The 22,915-nt window shown below is 39.9% G+C and overlaps 2 protein-coding genes across 2 annotated transcripts; one reads left to right on the top strand and one right to left on the bottom strand.

Annotated features, from left to right (window-relative positions):
* Positions 1–7,398: 7,398 nt before the first annotated feature.
* QDPR (quinoid dihydropteridine reductase) lies at positions 7,399–16,504 on the bottom strand. The gene is made up of 7 exons (XM_066317192.1): positions 16,391–16,504; positions 16,192–16,284; positions 14,705–14,801; positions 13,748–13,888; positions 11,343–11,451; positions 9,870–9,953; positions 7,399–8,254 (listed from the first exon to the last, which is right to left on the bottom strand). The coding sequence occupies exons 1-7, from the start codon at positions 16,472–16,474 to the stop codon at positions 8,146–8,148; spliced, it is 717 nt and encodes a 238-aa protein (XP_066173289.1). The 5' UTR covers positions 16,475–16,504; the 3' UTR covers positions 7,399–8,145.
* Positions 16,505–16,860: 356 nt separating this feature from the next.
* On the top strand, positions 16,861–22,487 carry CLRN2 (clarin 2). Its single transcript, XM_066316787.1, has 3 exons — positions 16,861–17,686; positions 21,478–21,657; positions 22,066–22,487. Exons 1-3 carry the CDS (start codon positions 17,434–17,436, stop codon positions 22,329–22,331), a joined length of 699 nt encoding a protein of 232 aa, XP_066172884.1. The 5' UTR covers positions 16,861–17,433; the 3' UTR covers positions 22,332–22,487.
* The last annotated feature ends 428 nt before the right edge of the window (positions 22,488–22,915 follow it).

The raw sequence follows: 22,915 nt of genomic DNA, 5'->3' as shown, positions 1-22,915 counted from the left end.
AGTGAAATGTTTGATTTACCAGCATTCATTTTTCAGTGAATGGAAGACAAGCTGGCCTTTGAACACGTGCTCCAAACAGCTCCATAGATGGGGCTCTTGACAGTGTAAGATCGATTGTGAGTAGCAACGAACTGGACATTTTGTAGTTTCATTTTCACTGCACTTGCCATGAAACATTTTATAACTCAGGTTATTAAGTTAGAAGCAGTGGGGAACATTCAGTTCTCAGGGCAGTGAGAACTCTAAATGCCAGCTTCATGACCAATGCAAGCACTGAAGCATTGACAGTTACATTCAGCCTTACCCTATGTGATATTTCACTCTGGTTATGACAAGTTATCTGAATGTCTTCCGAAAAATGGAAAGTACTGAAAGAAGACTGAACTTCATCTCTTACACTCCTTAAAATAAAATGTCCCAAACTTGGGCATTATCTTCTCTGTAAATTATTGTAAGAGAGACTTAGTAATTGTAACTTCTTGGAGTAATAGAAGGTGCTAAGTGAAAAGAACCACATTTTTAATTTCTGCAGTGGTGTTCCAAGTGTTCCATCTCCTGATGCAAGCAGGATTTAGAATGCAAACCTATTTGTTTTCCTAGGTTCAGTGAAACCACGTTATATATGTTAATCCAAATCACAACTTATGCCACCAATAAATACTTGATAGTCTTTTAATAGTAATTTTGTATGGTTGGAGAAGGCTGTCATCAAAATGGCAGGCTGTTCTGAAAAACAGACAATGTAATTGTCTGATGACTGTGGGAGGTCAGCATTACCACAAGGAGAATCATGGAATGGCCTGGATTAGGAGGGACTTTTAAAACCACAAAGTTGTAATCCCCCTGCCATGGGTGGGGACACCCTCCACTAGACCAATTAGATCAGAGCTTCATCCACTCTGGCCTTGAACATTCCAAGGATGGGGCATCCACAGCTTCTCTGGGTGACCTGTTTCAGTACTTCAGCACCCTCATCCTAAAGAACTTCCCCTTAATACCAAAACCTACTCTTAAAGTCTGAAACCATTCCCCCTTGCCCTATCCTTACATGCTCTTGTAAATAGTCTCTCTGCATCTTTCCTGCAGACTCCCTTTAGGTGCTGGAAGGGTACAATTAGGTAACTCCAAAGCATTCTCTTTTCCCCCGGATGTGACCATACAACCCTTTCTTACTCACCTAACAGTCTTGCAGAGGGTTTTTTTTTTCCTGAGGTTTGCAATACCAGATAACCTTGTTTGTTCAGGAAATACAAATCAGGAGTTAAAATTTCATCTCTTCTGGTGGAATAGATGCATTTTTTTCTATCACCTGGCTGATAATTTCGACTGTAGTGGACATGGATCAAGTTAGAGGATATTTTTAGTGACTGCATAAAGAACACATGGAGTCTTGGTTCCCTGAACACAGAAAGAATCAAGAAACAGAAGAAAATACTTTGCTAAAATTCATGCCTGTTTTATCTTATTCTTAACTCAAAATCACCTCTCTCAACTGTTTTTTTTGGTTTTGTTTTTTTTTCCCTCTTGGACATATCCATTACTTCCTTCTTTAGCTAGAACATTGGTCCTTCAGTATGATGTTGATATCTTCACATAAAACCCTGCAAACTAGTGCTTAATACGTTAGGTTGGCTTTTTTATTCAACATGAAAACAGGCATTGCACAGCTCCACTTCTTACTGGTATTCTGGGCTTGTATTCTTACCTTCAATTTGAAGAGTAACTCCTTCTTTCTCATGTCCATGTTTGTTCTTATTTCACTTACCCATTTTATCCCAGTCTTCAGTATCACCATCATCTTCCAATACTGTTCCCACTCATTCTCCATCAGAACAGACTGCACTCTAAAGCTCTAGCATAACTTTATCCACTTGTTAACACTTCCACTTTGCCCAGCAATCCAAAGAAACCTATAATCACAGTGACTGGAATCAAGCCTCACAAAAAGTGTTTTTGACTGAGATCTCAAAAAATGAATAGAACTAAGAATAAGAAGTTTAACAATGCATAAGTGGAACAAAACTACTTAAGATCAATTCTTCTTTTTTCCCGCTGAACTTCAAAATTACCCTGTAAATGCCACCCTCAGCGAAAAAGTATTATAGCAAAAAAATCCTAACATTAGGAATTTTCTTAATTATGACATGTTCAGCTGCAGTCAGAGTCTCTGCATGAAATCCACATAATGCAGCTGTACACAAAGGAGTTGCTCTGTGTTTGTCTGTTCCCTGTTGACTATAGTTAAGTGAAATTAATGCATAATAATAATGGAATGTAACTCAAATTTGCTAGTTTTTAGGAAATCTTAATACTGAAGGTATTTACCCAAGTAATTTTGTTGCAACAGATGTATGTAACAGCAGATGCACCTGATATCTTTTCCTGAATAGAAAGTATTGACTTTAACCATTTAACAATTGTGAAACGGGAAAGTTAGACAAATGGGAAATGTACCCCCTTATCTGAAATCCAGTGGTTTTGTGAAGTTACTAAGTAAAAGCTCAAGAGTTAAGGAGAAAATGTTAATTTGAAAACTCAGCCCCCAGTGGAAATGACCAATGGACACTTCAAGAGTGACAATTCCTGTTTTGTTCCAACTTTAAACAGTATTTCAAAAGGTATCAGATCCTCATGAAAAAATAACAATTACATTGTCTGACAATTCAACAGTCGCTCTCTTCTGCTTTCCACCTCCGTTACTTCAAATCCACCTATTTGTTTAGCTCTGGTGACCAGGGGTTGCAGAAGCCACATGCCTGGGCACACTGCAGTGCTGCCCAGCTGCCTGCTGTACCCAGTGCCCAGCAAGCAGCCCACAGTTGGGAAATTGTCCTTCCCCCTTCAAACAGTATTTCATACCATCTTCTGATTATACAGGCAAACATCACTTGGCTCTTCCTAATAACCACCAAGAAAAAATGCTTCAGTGCATACATGACTGTGTGCCAGCTAAATAGTTCCTACATCATTAATAACCTGTCCTTCCCACTCCATTTATCCTGCACGCGATGTCCATGTCTTTTTCTACTGCACTCAAGACATTTATATGCTAAGCATGACTGATGCCCTTCTTCTCTACCAGCAGAGTGCAGACAACCCCCCCTCCCTGCAGCAGGAACATGGTGCATGGCTGTGATGGCATCAGATGAGCCTTCAACCCACCCCTTGGTGAGGTGGCAAGAGCAGGGGCACCAGGGGAAGAGCTGCAGGAAAACCAGCAGGCAGAGTGGGGGAGAAAACCATTAGAAGCACAGTACCTCAACCTCCTACACTGCCTGACACCTCTCTGAGCAAATTTGGTCTGAGAGACTGTACTCCACAGGGGAAAAACAAGGGAAGCTGAGACTGGGGAAAGGGGAGGATACTTGTTTTTACACTTTTGTGTGGCCTCATATTGCTAATAGCGTGGTTTCCCTATATGCTAATGATACAGATGGTGTAAAAGCTTGCAGGGTAACACTTAGGTAGAAGAGAGGCCTGCATTTGCAAACAGAAGTTTTTGGGGGGCTGTAAAGGAAATGAAAATATGCTATTCACAAAATTTAGTCATGTTAAAGCTATTTATCAGGTAATGTGGATAAAGTAGGTAATTAACCCCTGCTGGATTATGGACTGATTTTTTTGATTAGCACAAGCATGTATGCATGAGGCACTTAGGGCATCCATGGCTATGCCCTGCTGCTCAGGATATGAATCACAGATTTTGAAAACTAGAAGCTGGCAGTTTAGGAGTCTGGTCATTGTTCTCATGGAGGGTGGAAAAAAATCTGGATATCTGAGCATATAAGAAGGATCTCAACAACTGGGAAAAAAAATCCCCCTGGGGCCCCAAGAGACCCCTTTTCTTTCAGGTGATATTTGTGTATGGTCTTAAATTTTAGAAGTTAACTGTTACAGTAACTTATATTTATCCAGTATTTACTATGAGGCTCATTTCTTTTATTACTTGAGCCCTGTCTCACTGATGTGTAAGGATACATTGATAGAAAGAGTAATTGGTTTGCTCAAAATTAAAATCAAGAAGGTATTTTTAAATTCCAGCTGTGACAGTCATGAAAAATTAATGCCTGTTGTACTGGAAAGAAAGTGGCACTACATACTACCAGATAACACAGGTGATGCCCAAACTACCAGGCTCAGGCAGCCTTGGACACAGCAATTCTTTTGAAAATCAGGAAATGTGACTGGTGGTAACAAAGTGATATGACTGTTGCTTGTGGTCCAATTTTACATTAAGTTCAACGAACAAAAGAGGTATTTTGAGTTTCTATTATTGTACCCATTGAGATAACTTTGTTTTATTCATATGTTCAGATGCATCAATAGATCTCAACGCACTATAAAAATAGTCTCACATACATTTGGGATATGAGGCACAGATGCAGACGTATTCAAAGTCTCCCACCAGACCAGTTGCCAAAGCAGGAGCAGAAACCAGGGGCTTCAATCTTAAGGTTTTACTATGCTCTCCATTTGTAAGAACATCCTAATATGCACTTAGAAAGTGCTAAAGAGGAAGTTCATACAAGGAAAATACTAAGATTAGTGGTGTAGTTCATCTCTACAGAAGGCACTGGATAATGAATACTAAACTATAGAAATCACAACTGTGTGGCTTGCTACATTTTGTTCTCATCTAAATAGGTTTTTTATTTTTTAATTAGTTATCCATTTCACAGGCAAAGGAGTTAAACCCCATATTAACTAATTTTTATGTGTCCAAATTCCATCTCTTTGTTAACACCAGTCCAGTCTGAACAGTTACTGGCTTTTTTGCTTGGGTTAGGGAATTCTTATACCCTTATGTGCAGTACAGCAGTTAAATAACCTGGTTCTATTCATACTGTGTCCAAGCCCTTAAAACTGTGTTGCAGAATATTGACTGTCATTCCACTTGCTGATAACATGACAAGAGCAATGGCAGACCCTGCTGTGGGACTCCCTTCACAGCCTAGGTTTTTTTGTTGTTGTGGGGTTTTTTTGTGTGCCTGTATACTGGTGGTCATGGTGTTTACTGGGTTTTGTTGCGTTCTTTGGGTTTGTTCTGCTTGAGGCTGATGGAATGGTTTCTGGAATTGGTATACAGAGTATGCTGCACGTGCTTGGCATAGGAAAAGCCAGAAAGGTCATGCTGTGGGCACTAAAACAAGAAATGGGGATAAGCCTCTCAGCAGAAGCTGTGGCATGGTTAAAATCCTTGCTGAAAAAAAGACATTCCTTAGCAGTAGAGAAATCTCCCCAATCCAGTGGAAGTCTCTGCCCTCTACTGGCACTAGTGAGTATCAGCCTTACTCGGCAGTGGGAGTCTGTGACCAAACCCCGAGAGCCCTCACAGACTGTGTTGAGACCCGCCGTATTTATAGAGCAAATCCTTCAGAACATGGTGTTTCAGGAACTGCAAGAATAACAGAGAACTAAATCTCAAGTGACATTTGCTATTGACTTCTGCAATGCCTTTCGGATGTCTGCCTACTTCTCACCTTGTTCAACACTGCAAGGGTTAGTCTGAAGCATCTCCACATGCTATTACAGTCCCCATCTGTTTTCATCCAGTGAGCCAATACAAGAAAGAAAAAAAATAATAAATGTTACCTCTTGTTGTGGTAGTAATTTTCACTCTACTATTAAAAAAAAATCCACACTTCTTTAGCATATTTCAACAAAAGATTTCAAAGTGAAATTTTGAGTTACTGTAGAACTGGATGCGCTGACTCCGCTATTATTGTATTTGAAAATTATGTTTTCCTTGGAAGCGGGGCATGATCCTAAATATTTTGTGGTAAATTTCACTAGATAACTGGTAGAAAACTAATTTTCTCATGAAAATATAACTTTTTTTAGTTTGACATCATCTGTACAGTCCCAAGTAAAAAATATGATCAATTCAACTGCTTAATATATATAAGAAATTAATAAATATTTCATTCCTTAAATTAAAGGAAGATAAGCTTCTAACTTCTGCAGCATTACAGTGTTGGTAATCATGCCATATAAATGCAAAATATGAGAAATTTGGAAGTTCTCATCAACACTAGAGTAGAAATTCATCATGTACTTAATTCTGTAATAAGCAGGAAGACATGCCTGCCTGATGGGGGGAAGTGGACTAGAGGATCTTCAGAGGTCCCTTACAGCCCAAACCATGCTGTAATTCTGTGAAAATCTTCACAAGACTAGTCTCTATTAGTAGTGTATGGGCACTGCAGGGAGCTCATCCATATGAAACACACACACACACACAAAAAGACACATCTCTGCTCCTCATTGCAGCACCACCACACCTCTGGGCCAGCTGAAGGAACCAGGCCACCCATATGTTTGCAGTGTCAGGGTGGCTTTTTCTCCTGGGCAATTAACTAAAATAAAGTCTGGAGAGATACAAGATGAAACTGGCCACAAAAAGCCTCTAACATCAAACTCCTCAGGTTAAATCTCCCACCTCTAGCAGCAAGCTTGACAGACACTTGGCTCATTGTCATACACTCACATCTATTTTCACTCTACAGCTTCAATAATGTAATTTTTGTATCTTTGTGCTCATACCTACAAACTGATGGAAGTTAATCCAGAAGTATTCCATTCACAACTATGCTTGAACACTATTCACTGTTTTAGCTAGCTTGGTAACGAGAAGCCTTCAAAGCATGTTAATTTGTAATATGATAGCTACCGTTTTCCAAAATAACCGAGAAACACCCTACGGTTTCATTCCTTACCACTCCCTTGCAGTTTTTGTCTGTACTCTGAGCCTGTAGAAACTGCTGGTGCAGCAGCATCATTGCAAGCTTTTCACTTAAATTCAAAATCAGATTTACAAATTGACAGTCCTGGACTGGTTTGACAGGACAGAAAAATTCCTCTCTACCTCTGCATCCAGCAAAACAAACAAGTAGAGACAGTCATACCAAAACAGGCAATCATTCTATGTTAAAATTACGATGGGCACATGGTGAGCTTTTCCAGCGGGAAGAGAGAAAAGCTTCCTCATTCATGGCAGTAAATCCTTTCACAACACAACCCTGAAGTTAATAGAAAAATGCAGAGGGACAACATACACACAACTTGCATATTTAATTGCTTTCAAGATGTGCCCAAAAACCCAACAGTACTGACTCTGTGTAAGTCTATGCTCAGAACAGGTAATGCTTGCACTCTTTTATCTGAACTGTATTTCCATGTAACATGGCTGGATTTAAGAAAACATTTGCCTCAGCTGCAGGCCTGCCTCTCTGCATGGCTAGTAGATCTTTGGCACAGAAATATGTTTTATGCACCATGATCAAAATTAAGTAAGTAAAAAAATTAAGTCCTTTATCCCAACTGAACTATATGCTCAATCAAACCAATTAAAATATTATCAAGATACTGGTATTACAGTAATGGAAACAGCCTAGTACATAAAACAATATGTATTTTATTTAGCACGAAAAGTTCCAAAAGTGCATGTATGCTTTTTTCTACACTTTGTGGCACTTTACGAAAAAGTCAAGAACCATCATGACTAAGAGAAAGACATACTATTCATTTAACAGGATGACTGTTTTATCCTACAACTGTAGGCCTGAGAGCAGCTTATGAACTATAAGGCAAATCAGGAATTCCTTCTCAAGTGAGTAATCTCTACTCAGATTCATTAACTCAACTGGAACATTCACAAGAAAAGTGTTACACGACCAGGGATATGATATGTGACTGCAGTGCTCCCTATGGCTATAGCAAACATAATATGCAGAGGTGGGGTTATATTGTCAGACAGAAAAAGACAGAATACTGAAAGATTTACAGTAAGTTGCCAGAAACACTTACTGACAGAGAAAAAATCCAACCATTATGTATGCAATCACATGTCGTAGTTAAGCACAATTTTCATGTCACAGAAAACAGGTAAGTTGCCATATAATGCTCAGAATTAGGACATCTACAGGCTTTAAAGCCTGCAACTTTCATTTACAGACAAGTTGGTACTATTTGGTAAACAAATGCTGATAGCTCACAACTGACAGCACAGAAACATTACTTGAAATCTGGTTCCATTAATAGAGTAACTACAAACACCGGATACAGAAGACCATTCAAATTTTACTGGTGGACAGATCTTCCACAGCTTCTCCTTTGCTGAAGTTTCATCACTTTAAGTGACTGACATCAAAGATGTGCTGCTGAAACTAGTTCAGTCTTCCCACCTGTAGTTATCACTTGGATTAGACTGCCAGAGTTTGGTCGATCCTTTCCTGTTATCCAGTCATAAAAGGTTCTGTTTCAAAATAAATGGATAAAACAGGGTGAGGAAGAACAAAAAAATTATAACTACTATCAGGTATACTGACTGGAAGAATAAAATACAAGCCTATTACTTTTCCTTCTTTCTCTGCTGCTCTCTTTAGTGATTCCTGTGTGATGTAATGACTAGGTTCAGACTCTCAGAACTGGACAGAGGGCCCAGAGAAATCCAAGGGGCTTTAGAGCACACAGGATTTCCAAAATATCTCATAGGAAAAGGCCAGGAGATTAAAATGTCAGAGTGGCTAGATTTTTTTCCCAGTTAAAAAAAAATCAGAAAAGGGGAAAGAGGAGCTACTTTAGTTGCCTTTACAGCATATATATAAAAGAAGTACATTTTACAGGTCCTTCAGCCCTTCCAATAGTGCAGACATAGCAACGGTCATGTTGGAACATCCCACTATCCAACAAGAGCTTCCAGGACACAAAATTCAAGTGCCATGTGGGAAACGATTTCCTGCATCCTTCCCAAGATGCAGATATTGCCCACAAATGCTGATGTTGCACAGTGAGATTTTCAGTTTTCAGAGCACTGGAGTTAAACTTTAGGGAATTAGAAACAAAACAAACCAATAAACTAAATTCTCCTGTAAAGATAAATTACTTAAAAGTTAAACTTAAGAAATTAATTTGCAACACTGCAACATCTAGCTAAGCTGTCCCTGGAGCACAATAAATTAATAATGTTTTTCTGAACATTTTCAGGGCAGCTAAATTCAATTGATGGGGCCTGCTGTAAAGAGCTTCATCAGACAAATGCAGAGCTTAAACTAAACAGATGCAACTAAAATAATTTCCATCTCTGGAATTCATCTTAAAAAAACTACAAAAAAAGGAGATCTGATGTCAGAACTAAACTACTCTCTGAACTGTTAGCAATAGGTAAATTCAATTAAACTGTCAGTTCGAAAAGACTTAAAATGTGAGTTCACCCTCAACAGAAACTCTGCTACTCCCCATCACATGGTAGAAAACAATACTCACACTGCACCTTCTCTAACCCTGAGGAATGAGAACAATAAGGCAGATAATCTCAGCCTGCCATTGTTTAAGCTACAGCTGAAGTTTCAGCATTTTGTAGTATCATTCAGGACAAGTTTTTGTGGGCAGTGAAAAAAAAAATCTTTACTAAATTTTTCTGAACAAGAGTAGAAATGTCATCAGTTGAGAGAACTGAACTAACATGCCATAAACTGGGCAGTAAAATGTGTTTAGAAGAAAAAGAAGCCCACCCAAGGTGACATGCCTATTTGCAGTTTATCTTTAAGCAAGGTGTCTCCTGCACCTGCTGTCTGCCATTTAATTTGTCTACGGGCTTTAGGAAATTCTCCAGCTTCCAGCTGCTTAAGGCTATCTTTCTTGCTGGAATAACTCATGTAGAGAAGCTGAAGTTGATGGAGTTAGGCTAATTTTCTCCAGTTAGGAATTCTGCGTAATTAAACCCAATGTGACTTAGAAAGATACACAATAAGATGATGGAGGAAAAAAATCCACACAAATCCAAGACAGCTATTTAAAAAGCACAGGCACTGAGATGCAGCAGCAAGAGGGACAGTGAGGAACTGTCTAGTTATTCCACAGATACTCACTCTGCAATGAATTCTAAGGGTGTCCAGGAGCTGAAATCTGCATCAGGCATTGATTTCCTGTTTGCTGGTGTATCTAAGGTAACCCTGTAATTAAAAAAGATAAGCAAGCCTTTTATTTATATATCATGTTTCTGATGAGCACCACCTGCTTCAATTCACTGCTGTAATATTTGCTTGACTTTTACACCATGTGGTATGGATTTTCCTTGCACCCCTCCATGTGATAACAGAATATAGTCATTCGTTTCCATGTATATCCAAGGCTCGAGCTAAGAACCCTCCAGCTTCCTGGCTAGCTGAGGAACTGCCCATTGGAGCCATCCCACAGCTCCTTGCAGCTCCCCTCCCACCTCTCTCATGCAGATGGAGAATGGAGCAGTAAGCTTGCTCCCATGTACTGCACAGCACACATGCACTACATCCACACTGAGAGACTAAGAGCATAAACACAGGAAGTTTTGACTTTGATAATACATATTTATACTACATACAATGAAAAGAAAGGGTTAACTTTCCAGAACTCCCTCATTGAAATGCTGTTAACAATCCAAAGTATATTTATCCTCTCAAAAATTCACTTAAGAAGAGAGTTTTGCATGAGAACTACAAGAACTACAAGAGCAGCATGCACAAGAATCCCATGAACTCAGCATCTGCCTGCATGTAAAGCCCTCTAGAAGGTGGTGTCAATTATCCAAATACATTTAATGCCATTCCTGTCTGACCTGAAGAAGTGTGTTAAGAGTGTGTGTGAGGAAACCAAAAGTAGAGAATTCAGGCAGTGTACCAAATCTCTGTACAGAACTCTTTAGTTTTACATTTTGGGTCCTGAACTAGATATGGGCCTGGCAACAGAAATACTTCTAATATTTGCAACAGAACAGATTAAAAAAAATAAAATTAAACATAGTGAATTAAAAAATTAAACATACTAGGCCATCCATTTTTAACTAGCTTTCCTGACAAAAATGAAAACAAGCTAAACTTCTTTGGTTTACAGGTCCTTAAAGTAACCTGATTTTACCAATAAAGCAGAGGTATGCAGCACCTTATGAAGAAGCATCTTTGATCAAGTGAAAACCTGTCAAGTAATCCTTTGCCTTACTGTTATCACAGAGCTAAGTCTAAAACTTCACTGCACAGCTCATCTCATTTTTACAGTTCTGTCTATATTGAAATAAAGAAATCATACATCAATGCATGGCCACAGTTAAACAGATAAAAAAGAAATAAAATTTTAATCCTAATATCCAATACTGTCTTGCAAAGGCGAAGAAAAGAATGGAATCATTTTTAGGGTGACTTGCATGACACTTTGTTCATCCAGTCAAGATGCATTCTTTCCTTGTGAGTAGGTCTGAGAGGCTGTCTGTGTGTTGTCAACAGGACACTGCAAACATATCTGTGTGGCTCGAGGTTACAGCAGTAATTAAATAAAACAACACGGGCAGACACAACTAAGCAACCACTTACGGTAAAATGGCAACTGCAGCAGAACCAGATGGCAGCCCACTGCTGGCACCAGCCAAACTCTGACAAAGCTGATGCACTGCTCCTTTGGCCATGCCATAGGCAATCATCCCTAAAAATTACAAACAGGCAAATTAGAGCACAATCAGAACAGCCATCAATATCAGCAACTAAAGACTGATGAATATTAAGACCACTTACCACCGCCAGAAAAGAGTCACACTTTTAAAGTATACATATTAAAAGTATTGTAAAGCGTACATATCAAAAGAAAAATGACAATATTAATAAAAGGGCTTTAGTGAACATCCAGAAACTATCATAGAACTCAGTTAACTTAGCACTACAGAAATAAGCAGCTTACCAAGTCAAGCATGTTTAGTCAATGTATCCAAATGCACTCTGAAGGATGTGATCTATTGGGCTAAGTTTACAAATTTAACAGAATAAGATGCACATAGGCTTTAATAAGGCACTCTTCTATTAATTTTCATCATATAACTAAGGTATTTGTGAGCTTGGACCCCAACAGACACAGTTCACTTCCCTCTCAAATCTGGAATTCACTTGGTCAGCATTTGACACGCCCTGTGGAGAAAGCTAGGAAAAAACCCAACTCCCATGGGTAGAAAATGAATAAATAATGTGCAGTGAAAGCAAGCTTCTTCCTAAAAATTGTTGCTTTTTAGGCAGCCATCATTTAGCAGCATAAGAGCAGCAGGAACCAGAGCATAAGGCACACTGCTCAGGAACAAGATCTGGACAATCAGAGTGCAGAATATATTTTGTATACTATAACTGAATGTCTTTCTTCCTACCCATCTATACAGCTATCCAGCCCCTTTACAACACTCCTGAAGAAGTATTTTGAATATAATAGAAATACATCTATGATGTAATTAGACATATTATATAACATCCATTTTTATTAGGAGGAATCATGGGCAACAGTAGCTAACTTATTTTATTGTTATGATAAAAATATTCACATGTGTATCATATTTCTCTCTCTTCTTGTCTAAAGCAAACATTCTAAATCTTCTTAGAAACCTTTTCCTGCCTGATACATTTCTCAGACATCACACTCGCACTGCTTCAGTCAGTGTTCACGTAATTTTCAGTGTTCTTCAGTTTGCATTATATGAGGCAAGATTTTTCTCATAGGAAAAGAAAAAAATCTCATGAACAGCAAACATGAAAAAGGTTATTTCTTCCAGAAGAGCTGGTCATAACAAGGCTAGTAAGGCATATTTACAAAAGTTGAGTAACAACTCTTTCCCAATTCTTCCTGATGTTAATAAGTTGCATGTGTTTGCCCAAAGCACTGCTGTGACTTTCAGAAAAATCTGGACTAGCTGAAACCAGCTACTTCAAAACTAAAGTGATGGAAGGCTCATCACTTCAATTCCTGTGTTGTGGTCCCTTCCTTCCAAGGCCACCCAAACAAAACCACCAAAGTTTGCCAGAATTCACTTTTTTTTCGTTTGTGTATAGTCAGTCAGCAGTCCACTGTAAATTATTCATCTGCTTATTCTCAAATATATACCTTTTATCACTGACTATAACAGATGCTGCTATAAACACAAAGGATTAATCATTAACTTGAAAATATATAGAATATTTTTGTCCAAACAGTTTTAGGCAAAGCTTTCAAGAATATTTCATAGACTGTGTATGTTTTAAAATCTTAGTATTTGTGTCTTAAAAATATTGTTGAAATGACACTAATAAAAGCTTGGGAAATAGGAGTATTTGTCTCAAACTTTCCTCTTGCTGCCTGCAGGCTTGTGTGTCAGTGGCTTTTTTTTTTAATTTTAAATTGCTCCCAGATTTCTTCCTTCATGCAAACCAACAAGGTTGAGGAGCGAGATTAAAAATCCAATAAAGTGCCTAATAAATAGCCAGCTGAGGACAAAGCCAACAGTCAACAAGCTTATCTATGTCTGAACCCAAGACTGGAATCAGAACATGAAAAGGACAAGCATGGTTATCAGAATCAGCTGAGTCATCACCAACAGAAAGACTGATCAATGAAGGACTCTGTCTTTCAGAACACAAATAGGAAATTTAACTTTGTCTAAGCATTGTACTTACATTGCTATGTGCTTCTAGCTTTCCTTATCTTCCAAACTTTTTTCTGTACCATATACTAGCCAAGTACATTTCAACAATGCATGTCAAATACTATTTAAATACTGATTCTATGTGCTTGCACTACAGCTTCGAGAGATTCAATATTGCTACCTGTAAAACCTTACTTTTCCTACACCTTTGAGCAGCAGGGTCCTATTTGTGCTAAGTGTCAAAAACTCAGGGTGCAAAGCTATTGCTTCACAAACAAGAACGCTCAGATAAACAACTGTCTCTAACTGCTGGTGCTCCTGCAGCTGACACGCACAGCATTTTACCTGGGGTTCCGGATAAAGCAGCCTGAGCTCCTGTCAGAGTCAAGAGGCCACCTTCTTTCAGATATTTTGTGGCAAGGTGGCTGGAAATAGTCGATGTCCAAACGCTCTGCTTCCACATCAGATCACAGTTTTTGTATAAAGCTGATTAGGAAGAGAATTAGTCAAATTAGCCAAAGGAAGACTTTTAACTCTGATGTGCTCACTGTTACACAGAGTGCAACAGCACTATGAAAATATGTTTTCTACCATTTTCTACTTCCCCATGGTAAAATACTTATTTATGTCTTTTGAATCTCCTTTCTCTTTGAACCTGTAACATCCAAACCAGAACGAGGAAGAACAGGACACGTTTTACCAAATTTACTCCAGACAGAAAACAAGGCTATTTTTCTTCTTGTACCTCTACAGCAGTGGAAAAAGTATAAATTCCATTATGAATATTACATGTTTAAAAGCCTTTTTTCAATCTGAAGGGTTCTTTCTGTAGCATGATTAGGTAGTGCCTTCCCATATTGTATTGCACAGTAACAGCTCAGAACTGCAGGAAGCAACTGAGGTTTTATGCATAAAGCAATGACTTAGGAAACAACATCAATGTGTCTTTCGTAACTTACCTGACTCAGGTAATCTCAGCAAAAGTCAGTTCATAGATAACAATGCTGAGCTCCTTCAGAAAGCACACCAAGACTTTCTGATAAAAATTAGTGCATCAACAAACATTACTGAAGAAATTAACTGCTGTGCAAATTTAACACAAATTTGAAAAAACAAATTTGTGAAAGCAAAAGAACAAATTTGAGAAAGCAAAACTTCAGAGAAGCACTAAGAAGCATTGTGACTAAGCTATTTTGTACTTCTATGCCTTTGTTCTCTTCTGGAGTCAGGAAGAAGGGTTTTTAAGGACCTCTCTTAGATATCAGTCATGCTTTCACCAGCATGTGTGTATCAAAGGCTTACACTTGGCTTTGGCGCTGCCTCCAGCCCATCCTCCTGCTACACACAAGATTGCATCCACCTTTTCTTCACCAAGAAGTTTTCCAACTTCTGCTGTCACCTTCAACACACGGAACAAGAACATACTGAAAACATTGGACTTGACAAGGGAAAGAGGTAAACACCACAAACGTCTTAAAAGCTCCTATCTATGTATTTGAATAACAAAGGACACAGCAACTTAAGTAGCTATAGAAAATTACTATTTATGATTCACAAACTCAAAACAACTGTGTTAAAAATAACTATAGATGAAAGTCAGATGAATGAAAGCCAGAGTGTGTGCTGTCACTGGAAATAAATGATTATCAGGGCTGAAACACCTGACCCTTACCTCTATTGTTAGCAAAAAATATTACTGACTTGCTTTTGACAGGTTCTCTTCTGAGTATGGTGTTGTTTAAGATGGGAAATGAAACTCCAGGTCTGACCAGGACTACTGGTGTCACTTTTAATGACAGTGCAGGAAAAACAACTAAAGAATAGCCTCCTTATTGCTTCTGTCTAGATGACAACCATCAGTTTGAGCCTGGCCACTAAATTTGAGCTTGTATACTTTTAGAAATCTACTGTTTGTTCTCTTTCAAACATAATGCCTTGCAGCTGGTAATGAATTTATTTGCGATGAATTTTCTCTGTCAAATAGCAAGCAATCCACCTCTCAGCAAGTGAAAAAGAACAAATAACTTTTGCAAAACCATACTGAAAATTGTATTGTAAACATTCCATGTTACTCTTCCAAAGCCTTAGGAGTTGTGTAAATATAAAAAACCCATACTGGTTTTATTTTAAATATATCAGTGACAGAAATTGGTTTGAAACTTAACATGTAAAAAATGAATCCTAGCTATTGAGAATAAAGCAAAGTATATTTTAGGCTGGCTTAGATTCTCCCACATTCACCTCTGTGGAAACCCAGTGCATTCCCCTAGGGATCCCTTGGGGCTTAGGGTTCATATGCTTTGAGCATGCCACCTACTTACCCACAACACATTTATAAGTTAGGATATTTGAAAGAAGTGTTGCATTTTAAGAAGTCCTTACCCATCCTCATTACTACTCACCTGATTCAGTTTGTAACTTCTAAAAGCCAAGACAAAAACAAAGCAAAACTGCTTTGTGTGCTGAGCCTCCAATATCCCGGATCAAGCTATTTCTGCGTATTCAGTTAAAAGGAATTACAACAAACTGAAAAGTGAGGAGCAGAAGCTGAAGGCCCTTGAGGTTCGCGGTACGGCCGCACGACCGCCACCGACCGCGCTCTTGCTTCCTCTAGGGAGCCGGACCCATCCCTGCAGCCGCCTTGCTCACGGCGGGCGGCAGCCAAAGCGATGCACACGCCGCGGGAAGCTCCGTGCACCGCTGGGCCCCAGGGATGCACACTCCCGGGGAAACTGGCCGCCGCCCCGCCTCACCCGGCGCTGGCCGCCCCGCGCCCGCCGCCGACCCACCTGCTCGGCCTGCTCGGGGAAGGAGTCGGTCGCTCTCACCACCACGTTGGCGCTGGCGTCCGCGTTCTCCGCCAGGTCGATGCTGGCCACCCACTGCCGCGGCGACAGGAACGGCGCGTTAGCGGCCGGCGCCCCCGAGCGCACGGCCCGGCGGGGCTCGGCCGCTCCCCGCCTCGCCACCTCCCGGCCCGGCGCTTACCCAGCTCTTGGACTTGAAGTACCGCACGCACTGGGAGCCCAGCGCCCCTCTGCCGCCGTACACCAGCACCTTGCCCGCCGCCATGGCCGCTGCTCGGCGCCGCTCTGCCCGGCGCGGACAGGCCGCCCCACGGGGCGGGCGAGGGGCGGCGCCGGCCTCCCCCGGGCGGTGTGAGGGGCTGGGCTGCCCGCGCCGGTGCGGAGCGGGGGGACATGCCTCGGCCAGGCCGCGGCGAGGGGCCACGTTACTGGTCCCCAGGGCTCCTGCTGCTGCTAATTAATTCATTAATTAGTGGTTCTGAAGGTCCCCCCAGGGCTCGGGTGGCAGTAATCGTAGAAGTGCAGACAATTACGGCCGGTTTTCTTTAGCGCTCCTGGCTCGCACCTGTCGCTTGAGTTAGACCCCATGAGTGCCGTGGGGTACAGCGCGGCGGGCCAGGCCAGCCCGGCTGCGAGGGGCTCCGTGCTGTAACCCGGCAGATTCCAGAGCCATCGTTTCTGTCCCTCAGATAACTCTGCCTGCAGTGACATTTACAGGCTGGGTGGGAGCAAGCGCCGGGAAGCTCAGCGCAGCTGAGACGACAGCAGAATCCTTCAGCCAAATTATGCTGTTCTGACGCTTTGTCTCTTGCACACAGATAGTTACCCACCTTTTAAAATAATCTAAGAAACTAGATTCTTCTCCAAATTTTCTTCACGAGGTTGCAGTTAAAAACTTGATGTCATTTGAGCAGGACAATTAAACCCCTGAGGAAATATTAGACAGGCCATAGAGATAGGATTACTTGCTGCAGAAAGAAGCATCACTGCACTACAATGTAATGAAGCCGTTACCTGCAACAATTTCAGAATGTTGTTGCAGCAAAATGTATTTTTTGCCTTGATTTTTAACCAAACCGATTAATTACTGGACCTTCAAAATACAAAGAGAAGTATTTTGAAATGCCTGTTATTCGGCTGTGGATTTTGGAGCATGATGAAAAATGGGAAATATGTCTGACTACTGCGGAGAGGCCTTCGAGATGATCTCTTGAAAGCACTAGGATGCCTGGCTGCTTTAAAAAGACATTATTTGCCTTGGCTTCTCTAATAAGTTTTGTGTCTTTTATCTTGATTGTTGTTGCAATGGGGACTCCGAAGTGGATGACTGGAAAGATCCTTTGCAAAACAGGGGCTGATTTGGTCAATGCCACAGATCCAGAGCTGGTCAAATTCATTGGAGAAATTTACTACGGACTGTTTCGGGGCGGCAAAATACGCCAATGTGGCTTGGGCGGGCGGCGTTCCAAATTCACAAGTAAGTACAATTTTGGTTGAATATTTAGTCTAATGTCTAATTCAAGTTCAGCACTTTATTATTTTTGTTTACAGAACTTCAGAATGCAAATTATTATTATTAAATAAATATGCAGTCTTCATGGTTTGAAGTTTTGAGTGCGAATATAAAATTTCTATCATTTCCGGAATGTTTTTTCCTACAGTTACGTTCTGTAATCCTGGAATCAAGTTGGGGGAAAAATCCCTAAGGCTAGATGCAGAGTTTCCTTTCAGCCTTGTGAAGAGGTGAAAGTCATTGGCAATGACCCTGTAAAATCATACTTTCCCCTTGAGTGACTTTTTCCTATGCCAGGTTTTGCTTTGCCATCTCTCTGCCTCTGTCCTTACCTTCTCTGTTGAACTCTTCCAAGGTTTTTTCCCTTTAAGAAGCAGGGATTTTTTTTTAGCTGGACACATTTCTGTATTTCTCTGGCTGTCCTAATGCAAATGTCTACCATAGCACATATCACTAACATTATCATCATGAAGAAATTTTTACCTTCTTTTCTATTAAGCAGGGAGACAAAAAATTGCTGAACTCTTAACAAACTCTTTTAAATATATTCCTTTTAACATAAAATATTTTCTTGGAGTCTTGAAAGCACTGAGCTGTGCACTGGAGGATTCCCAAATTTCACTTATTCTGTTCTGTAGCGAAAATGGTAATTTGCATTGAAAATTTTTAGTTCAGTGTATGGATTTACTGAAATTTAAATCAATGCAAGTTGAAGCTGTTGCAGTCTCACCCTCTCCCTGGCCCACGGCAATGCTGTCCTGTCCCATCCTTTATAATGGCTCTTGTAGTTGAGATGAGGTGAGTTGAGAAGTTAAATGGGCCAAAAAATTTAACCTACAAAAATAAACACTTGTTTTCCCACACAATCATGTCTGACTACACAACTGCACAAGGACTTCTCTAAAAACCTGAAGGCAGGTGTGTCTGTGGGACTTCAGAGGGAATGGAGAAAAGAACCAGAGCAACCTCAACTTAGATCAGCATGACCAGTTGTTAAACTGGATGAATTTGGACTGGTCACTTTTACAGAAACCAAATTATGGCTCGTGCTCTGATTGAAACTGCAACTTCATGACATGGACATAACAGTCACGCTCATCCACTCCCAGTTTTTCCACTCCATCCTGGCAGAGAGAATGAGAAAAAAATAGCCAATCTCCTTTAAAACACTGTACAACTTTCTGGACTATTTAATGAATTTTCTGATTCTTTACTATGCAACCTGAGAGGAAGGCATTATGTTCCAAAGTCACTCTGGAGTACATCAGTATGCAATTGGAGGATGTGAGCTGGCACTCTTTAGACAAACAGAGCTCTCTCTCTCACTGAAGCTAGCAATAATTCTCTGTTAGAACTGTAAAACATTAAGTGCAGTAGGCACAAATACTCATTTTGGTGAACAAGTGTTGCAGAGATTTTCCCTTTTAAGTATTTTAATAACTCTCTGGAATTTGATATTTTCACTGGTTTCAAACAACAATACACAAAGCTGTTACTTTGGCACAGTGGTGAGCAAGACTGGTGGTTGTGGGTTTGACTTGGCTTCTTTTTTTGTTTGAATGTCCCCCTCAATCTCCAAGCATTCTGAACTTAGCAAGAACCATGAGACTTTTCATGGGGAATGTGCTAATGTAAATGGACTTCACTAGCACCATAGGTCAAGACAAAGCTAACACATCATATGGTGCAGTACTGCAGTACCTTTGACACTTCAGAATTCCAAATTTCAACAATTTACTGCTATTGGTACATCCCCTTTCACTCTTAACATTCAGTAGAGTAGACTTATGGCTGGCACAGTCAGTCTCTTTTAGCTGGGACAGTGACAGCATGATTCAGTTGCTATAATAGGTGTCCACCGCTCTTTTGTACTCCTCAAGTTATATCATCTGGCCTCCAGCTGCAGATTCTGGAAATGTCCCATCTATGGTCTGCACTATGCTATAGTGCAGCATGTACATTAGACCCATGGGGTTGTTATGATGGTCCTAAGGCACCTAAATTGGCATAAGATGCTTCAATTGAGACAAGCCCTGAGAACAAGCTGGGGAAGCCACACTTTTTTCCTGTGCATAGCAAACACTGCTGGATTGTGTCAGGAGTCCCCATGGCAATATCGTTCTCATGGATTCTTATTTCTGTGTACTAGGAGTCACTGGGTAGGTCATTGGGACTTGGCTGCAATACTCAGAAAAGAGACCAAACAATCCTTACAACTACCCTAAAATCTCTGATGATTTGTGAGGAGGCTTAATTCCATCTGCTTTGTTGTGACACTGCCAGTTATTTTCCAATGCAACCTAGTTTTTGAATTCCCATTCCTCCTATATACTTCTCATTCTCATTTACTCCCCTCATTTCTTCTTGTCATAGTCTTCTGCAGTTCTTCCGTGCACCAGGCCCAACTACAACCCCAGAATGAGCTACTGAAAGGGTAGATCTGTTGAATCACATAATTTTAGTATGGGATTTGTATAGTATGATTTTTTTCTACAGAATCTACAGTAATTCTGTCATGTCATGATCAAATTATATGCCTGAAGTTCATGGTGACATCTACCAACTATTGCTGCCTACTTTTCAGGTGGCCTGTTTTAGACTTTGGGGGTTTTTGTCAGTTTTGCAGCACAGGGAGGAATTTATTTATTTGTTTATAACATAGTAGACTTCTTTGTAGTAATTTTTTTAGAAATTAGGAAGTGAGTTCTTCAAAACATGTATTAGTGAGCAGTGCTATGCTAGTTAAAGGTCTCCTCTTGACCACCTTGTACTTTAGGGATCCTCTCAATCAGCCTCTCTCCTTCCTATCACTCAACATGTCACCTACAATTCCCTATCACATTTCTTCTGATTATTCTGTTACTAGAGGGCTGCAGGATAAACTAAACACTCAGGTGTACATTTCCTGCTGCTGGCCAATCTGGCCCTCCAACAAAGAAATTGTGTCTGTGAGGACAGAGCCAAGAAAATAACTGTTCCCTAGACACAAGTGAGCAACAGACTATTGAGGGAGAGCTGTGCCTATAGCAAAATGTGGGAGTGCTTCACCTAAAGCCCACCTGACTGCAATACTTTACAAGCTTCCTTGATCTAGCTAAAACACTGCCAGATGCCCAGAAAAATATAAAGGAGCCATAAACACTAGATGAGAAAACCAAGAAGGGAATCTTAAAGGGCAGACCTGTGGGATAAGGACATATGAAATCAGGGCAGATCTTACTGGAGCCAGCAGTAAACAGAGGACTAGAAAAAAAAGAAGAATAACATGAGAAAATAAACACAGAAAAAAGTGATACTATTTTAGGCAGCAAGGGGCTGAACAAGAAAATGGAGACTATCAGACTTCAAATAGATGAGATTAAAAGCATGAGACAGGAATAAGAAGCTCAAAACCAGGAGTTTGGTACACAGAACAGTGGTGAAAAAGAGACAGGAAAGTATGTAGCAGACAACACAGCAGCAGAGATAAAGACATTAAAACCCTAGATAAATAAACAGGACTTAAGCCTAAATCCTTATTCACAGATCCCGTGTAGAGGATTATTCCTGTAGCAAAATATCCCTGGTTTGTCTGATGTACAGAAAAATAAAGCATCAGAAACGGAGATGTGTGCAGCTAGCTGAATTCCACATCTCCGTAAAAAATCATCTTCCTTAAATATAAACTGAATTTGAAGCATCAGCACAGTATGATGTTTTACCATCATAGAGAAAACCTATACACTGAATAGACAATTTATTTTTTTTCTTGACAGTTTTCCCACACATGGTGAAAAAGTTGAATACAGGTCTGCATGTGATGATCATAATATTCCTCTGTGTGGCCATTTTCTTTTCTCTGGTCAGTTTTGGATTCTGCATTCTTAACGCAATAAAAGTTCCTTATCGGGCTATTAACGGTCCAGCAGGAGCATGCCTTTGGAACTTCCTTGCAGGTAAAGTAATTTTCCAGTGTTTTTCTCTAGCCACATTCATAGAAAATTATACAAGTTCCTTCTTATGCCTTACTAAATACCTCTTTGACTTAAATAGTTGTGAATGCCATGGAGTTGATGGTGAATTCACACCTTTTAAAACAGAACTTCCAGGTGGCATCTTGGCTTATTGTGCCTAGTCAACATTTAACAGGACCTATGAATGCCGGCCTTTAGGCTTTATGTCACAGATTAAAGTATGTTTGCCCATATAATAAAGCCTAAGCATTTTGAAGGTATTTAGGCCATGCCTTTGTCTATCCCTACTCTGTATAGTGCTCACTGTTGTATTTAGTAAGTCTTTTGAAGCATGATCAAAACATCTGTCTTGATTTGATAACGGTGAATATTTATTTCATTTTGTTGCAGGTGGATTTGTGGTACTTGCAGTCACCAGCTTCATGGCTGCTGTGAAACTTCATCACCTCACAGAAAGAATTGCCAATTTCCGGGAAAATGTCTTTCAGTTCGTTATCTTAGAAGAACGCTTCGAAGACTGTTTTTGGATTTGTGTGGCAAGTGCCACAGCACATGCTGTGAATTTGCTGCTAATAGCCATTAGTGAGATTCATTTCCCTGAAATTAAGACTAAAACAGAAGAAGTGAATGTTACTGCAGAAGATATCATGTACTAACAAATCTATACAAAACTATTTTGGTCAAGTGAACTGTTGTGACAGGAACAGTTTCTTCGCTCCTCAGCCTTTGTTTTGGATAAACAATTTACATATAAACCCGAGTAAAGATGTCATTCTACAATACCAGCATCTAATATGTCTGTGAGAAAATAACCCCCAAAATCTATAAATATCATTATTCTCAAAACAGACTAATATTGGCAGTGAATATATGCGGTTTCTCAGTTTTTAGAAAATTTGTACTTTGGGGTATTTTAGAAAACTAAGGAAAAATATTTCATCAAACCAAATGTCTTCTTTATTTAAAAAGACAACATGTTTATCACAAGTCTTTGAAACTATAACTTTATTTCAAAACAGAAAGAATGTATATTTGGCATTTACTTTTGCAGAATTATGCAGAGCATATTGAGAGGAACATATATGCTTGATGATGTTAGACAGTATTGAAAAAGAAAACATCACCTGCGAGGCTAAAGTTAAGGGACATCAAAGGCTTAGTGTGTGCATGAAATGTTTTTAAAACAGAAATTTCTAATACCACAAGACAAAGAAGTGATAAATGTAAAGTATATGAGATA

The sequence above is a fragment of the Sylvia atricapilla genome, chromosome 4 (genome assembly GCF_009819655.1).
Source record: "Sylvia atricapilla isolate bSylAtr1 chromosome 4, bSylAtr1.pri, whole genome shotgun sequence".
In the NCBI taxonomy this organism is placed as follows: domain Eukaryota; kingdom Metazoa; phylum Chordata; class Aves; order Passeriformes; family Sylviidae; genus Sylvia; species Sylvia atricapilla.
The sequence above is the reverse complement of the archived record's forward strand: the minus strand, read 5'-3'. Positions and strand labels throughout refer to the sequence as shown.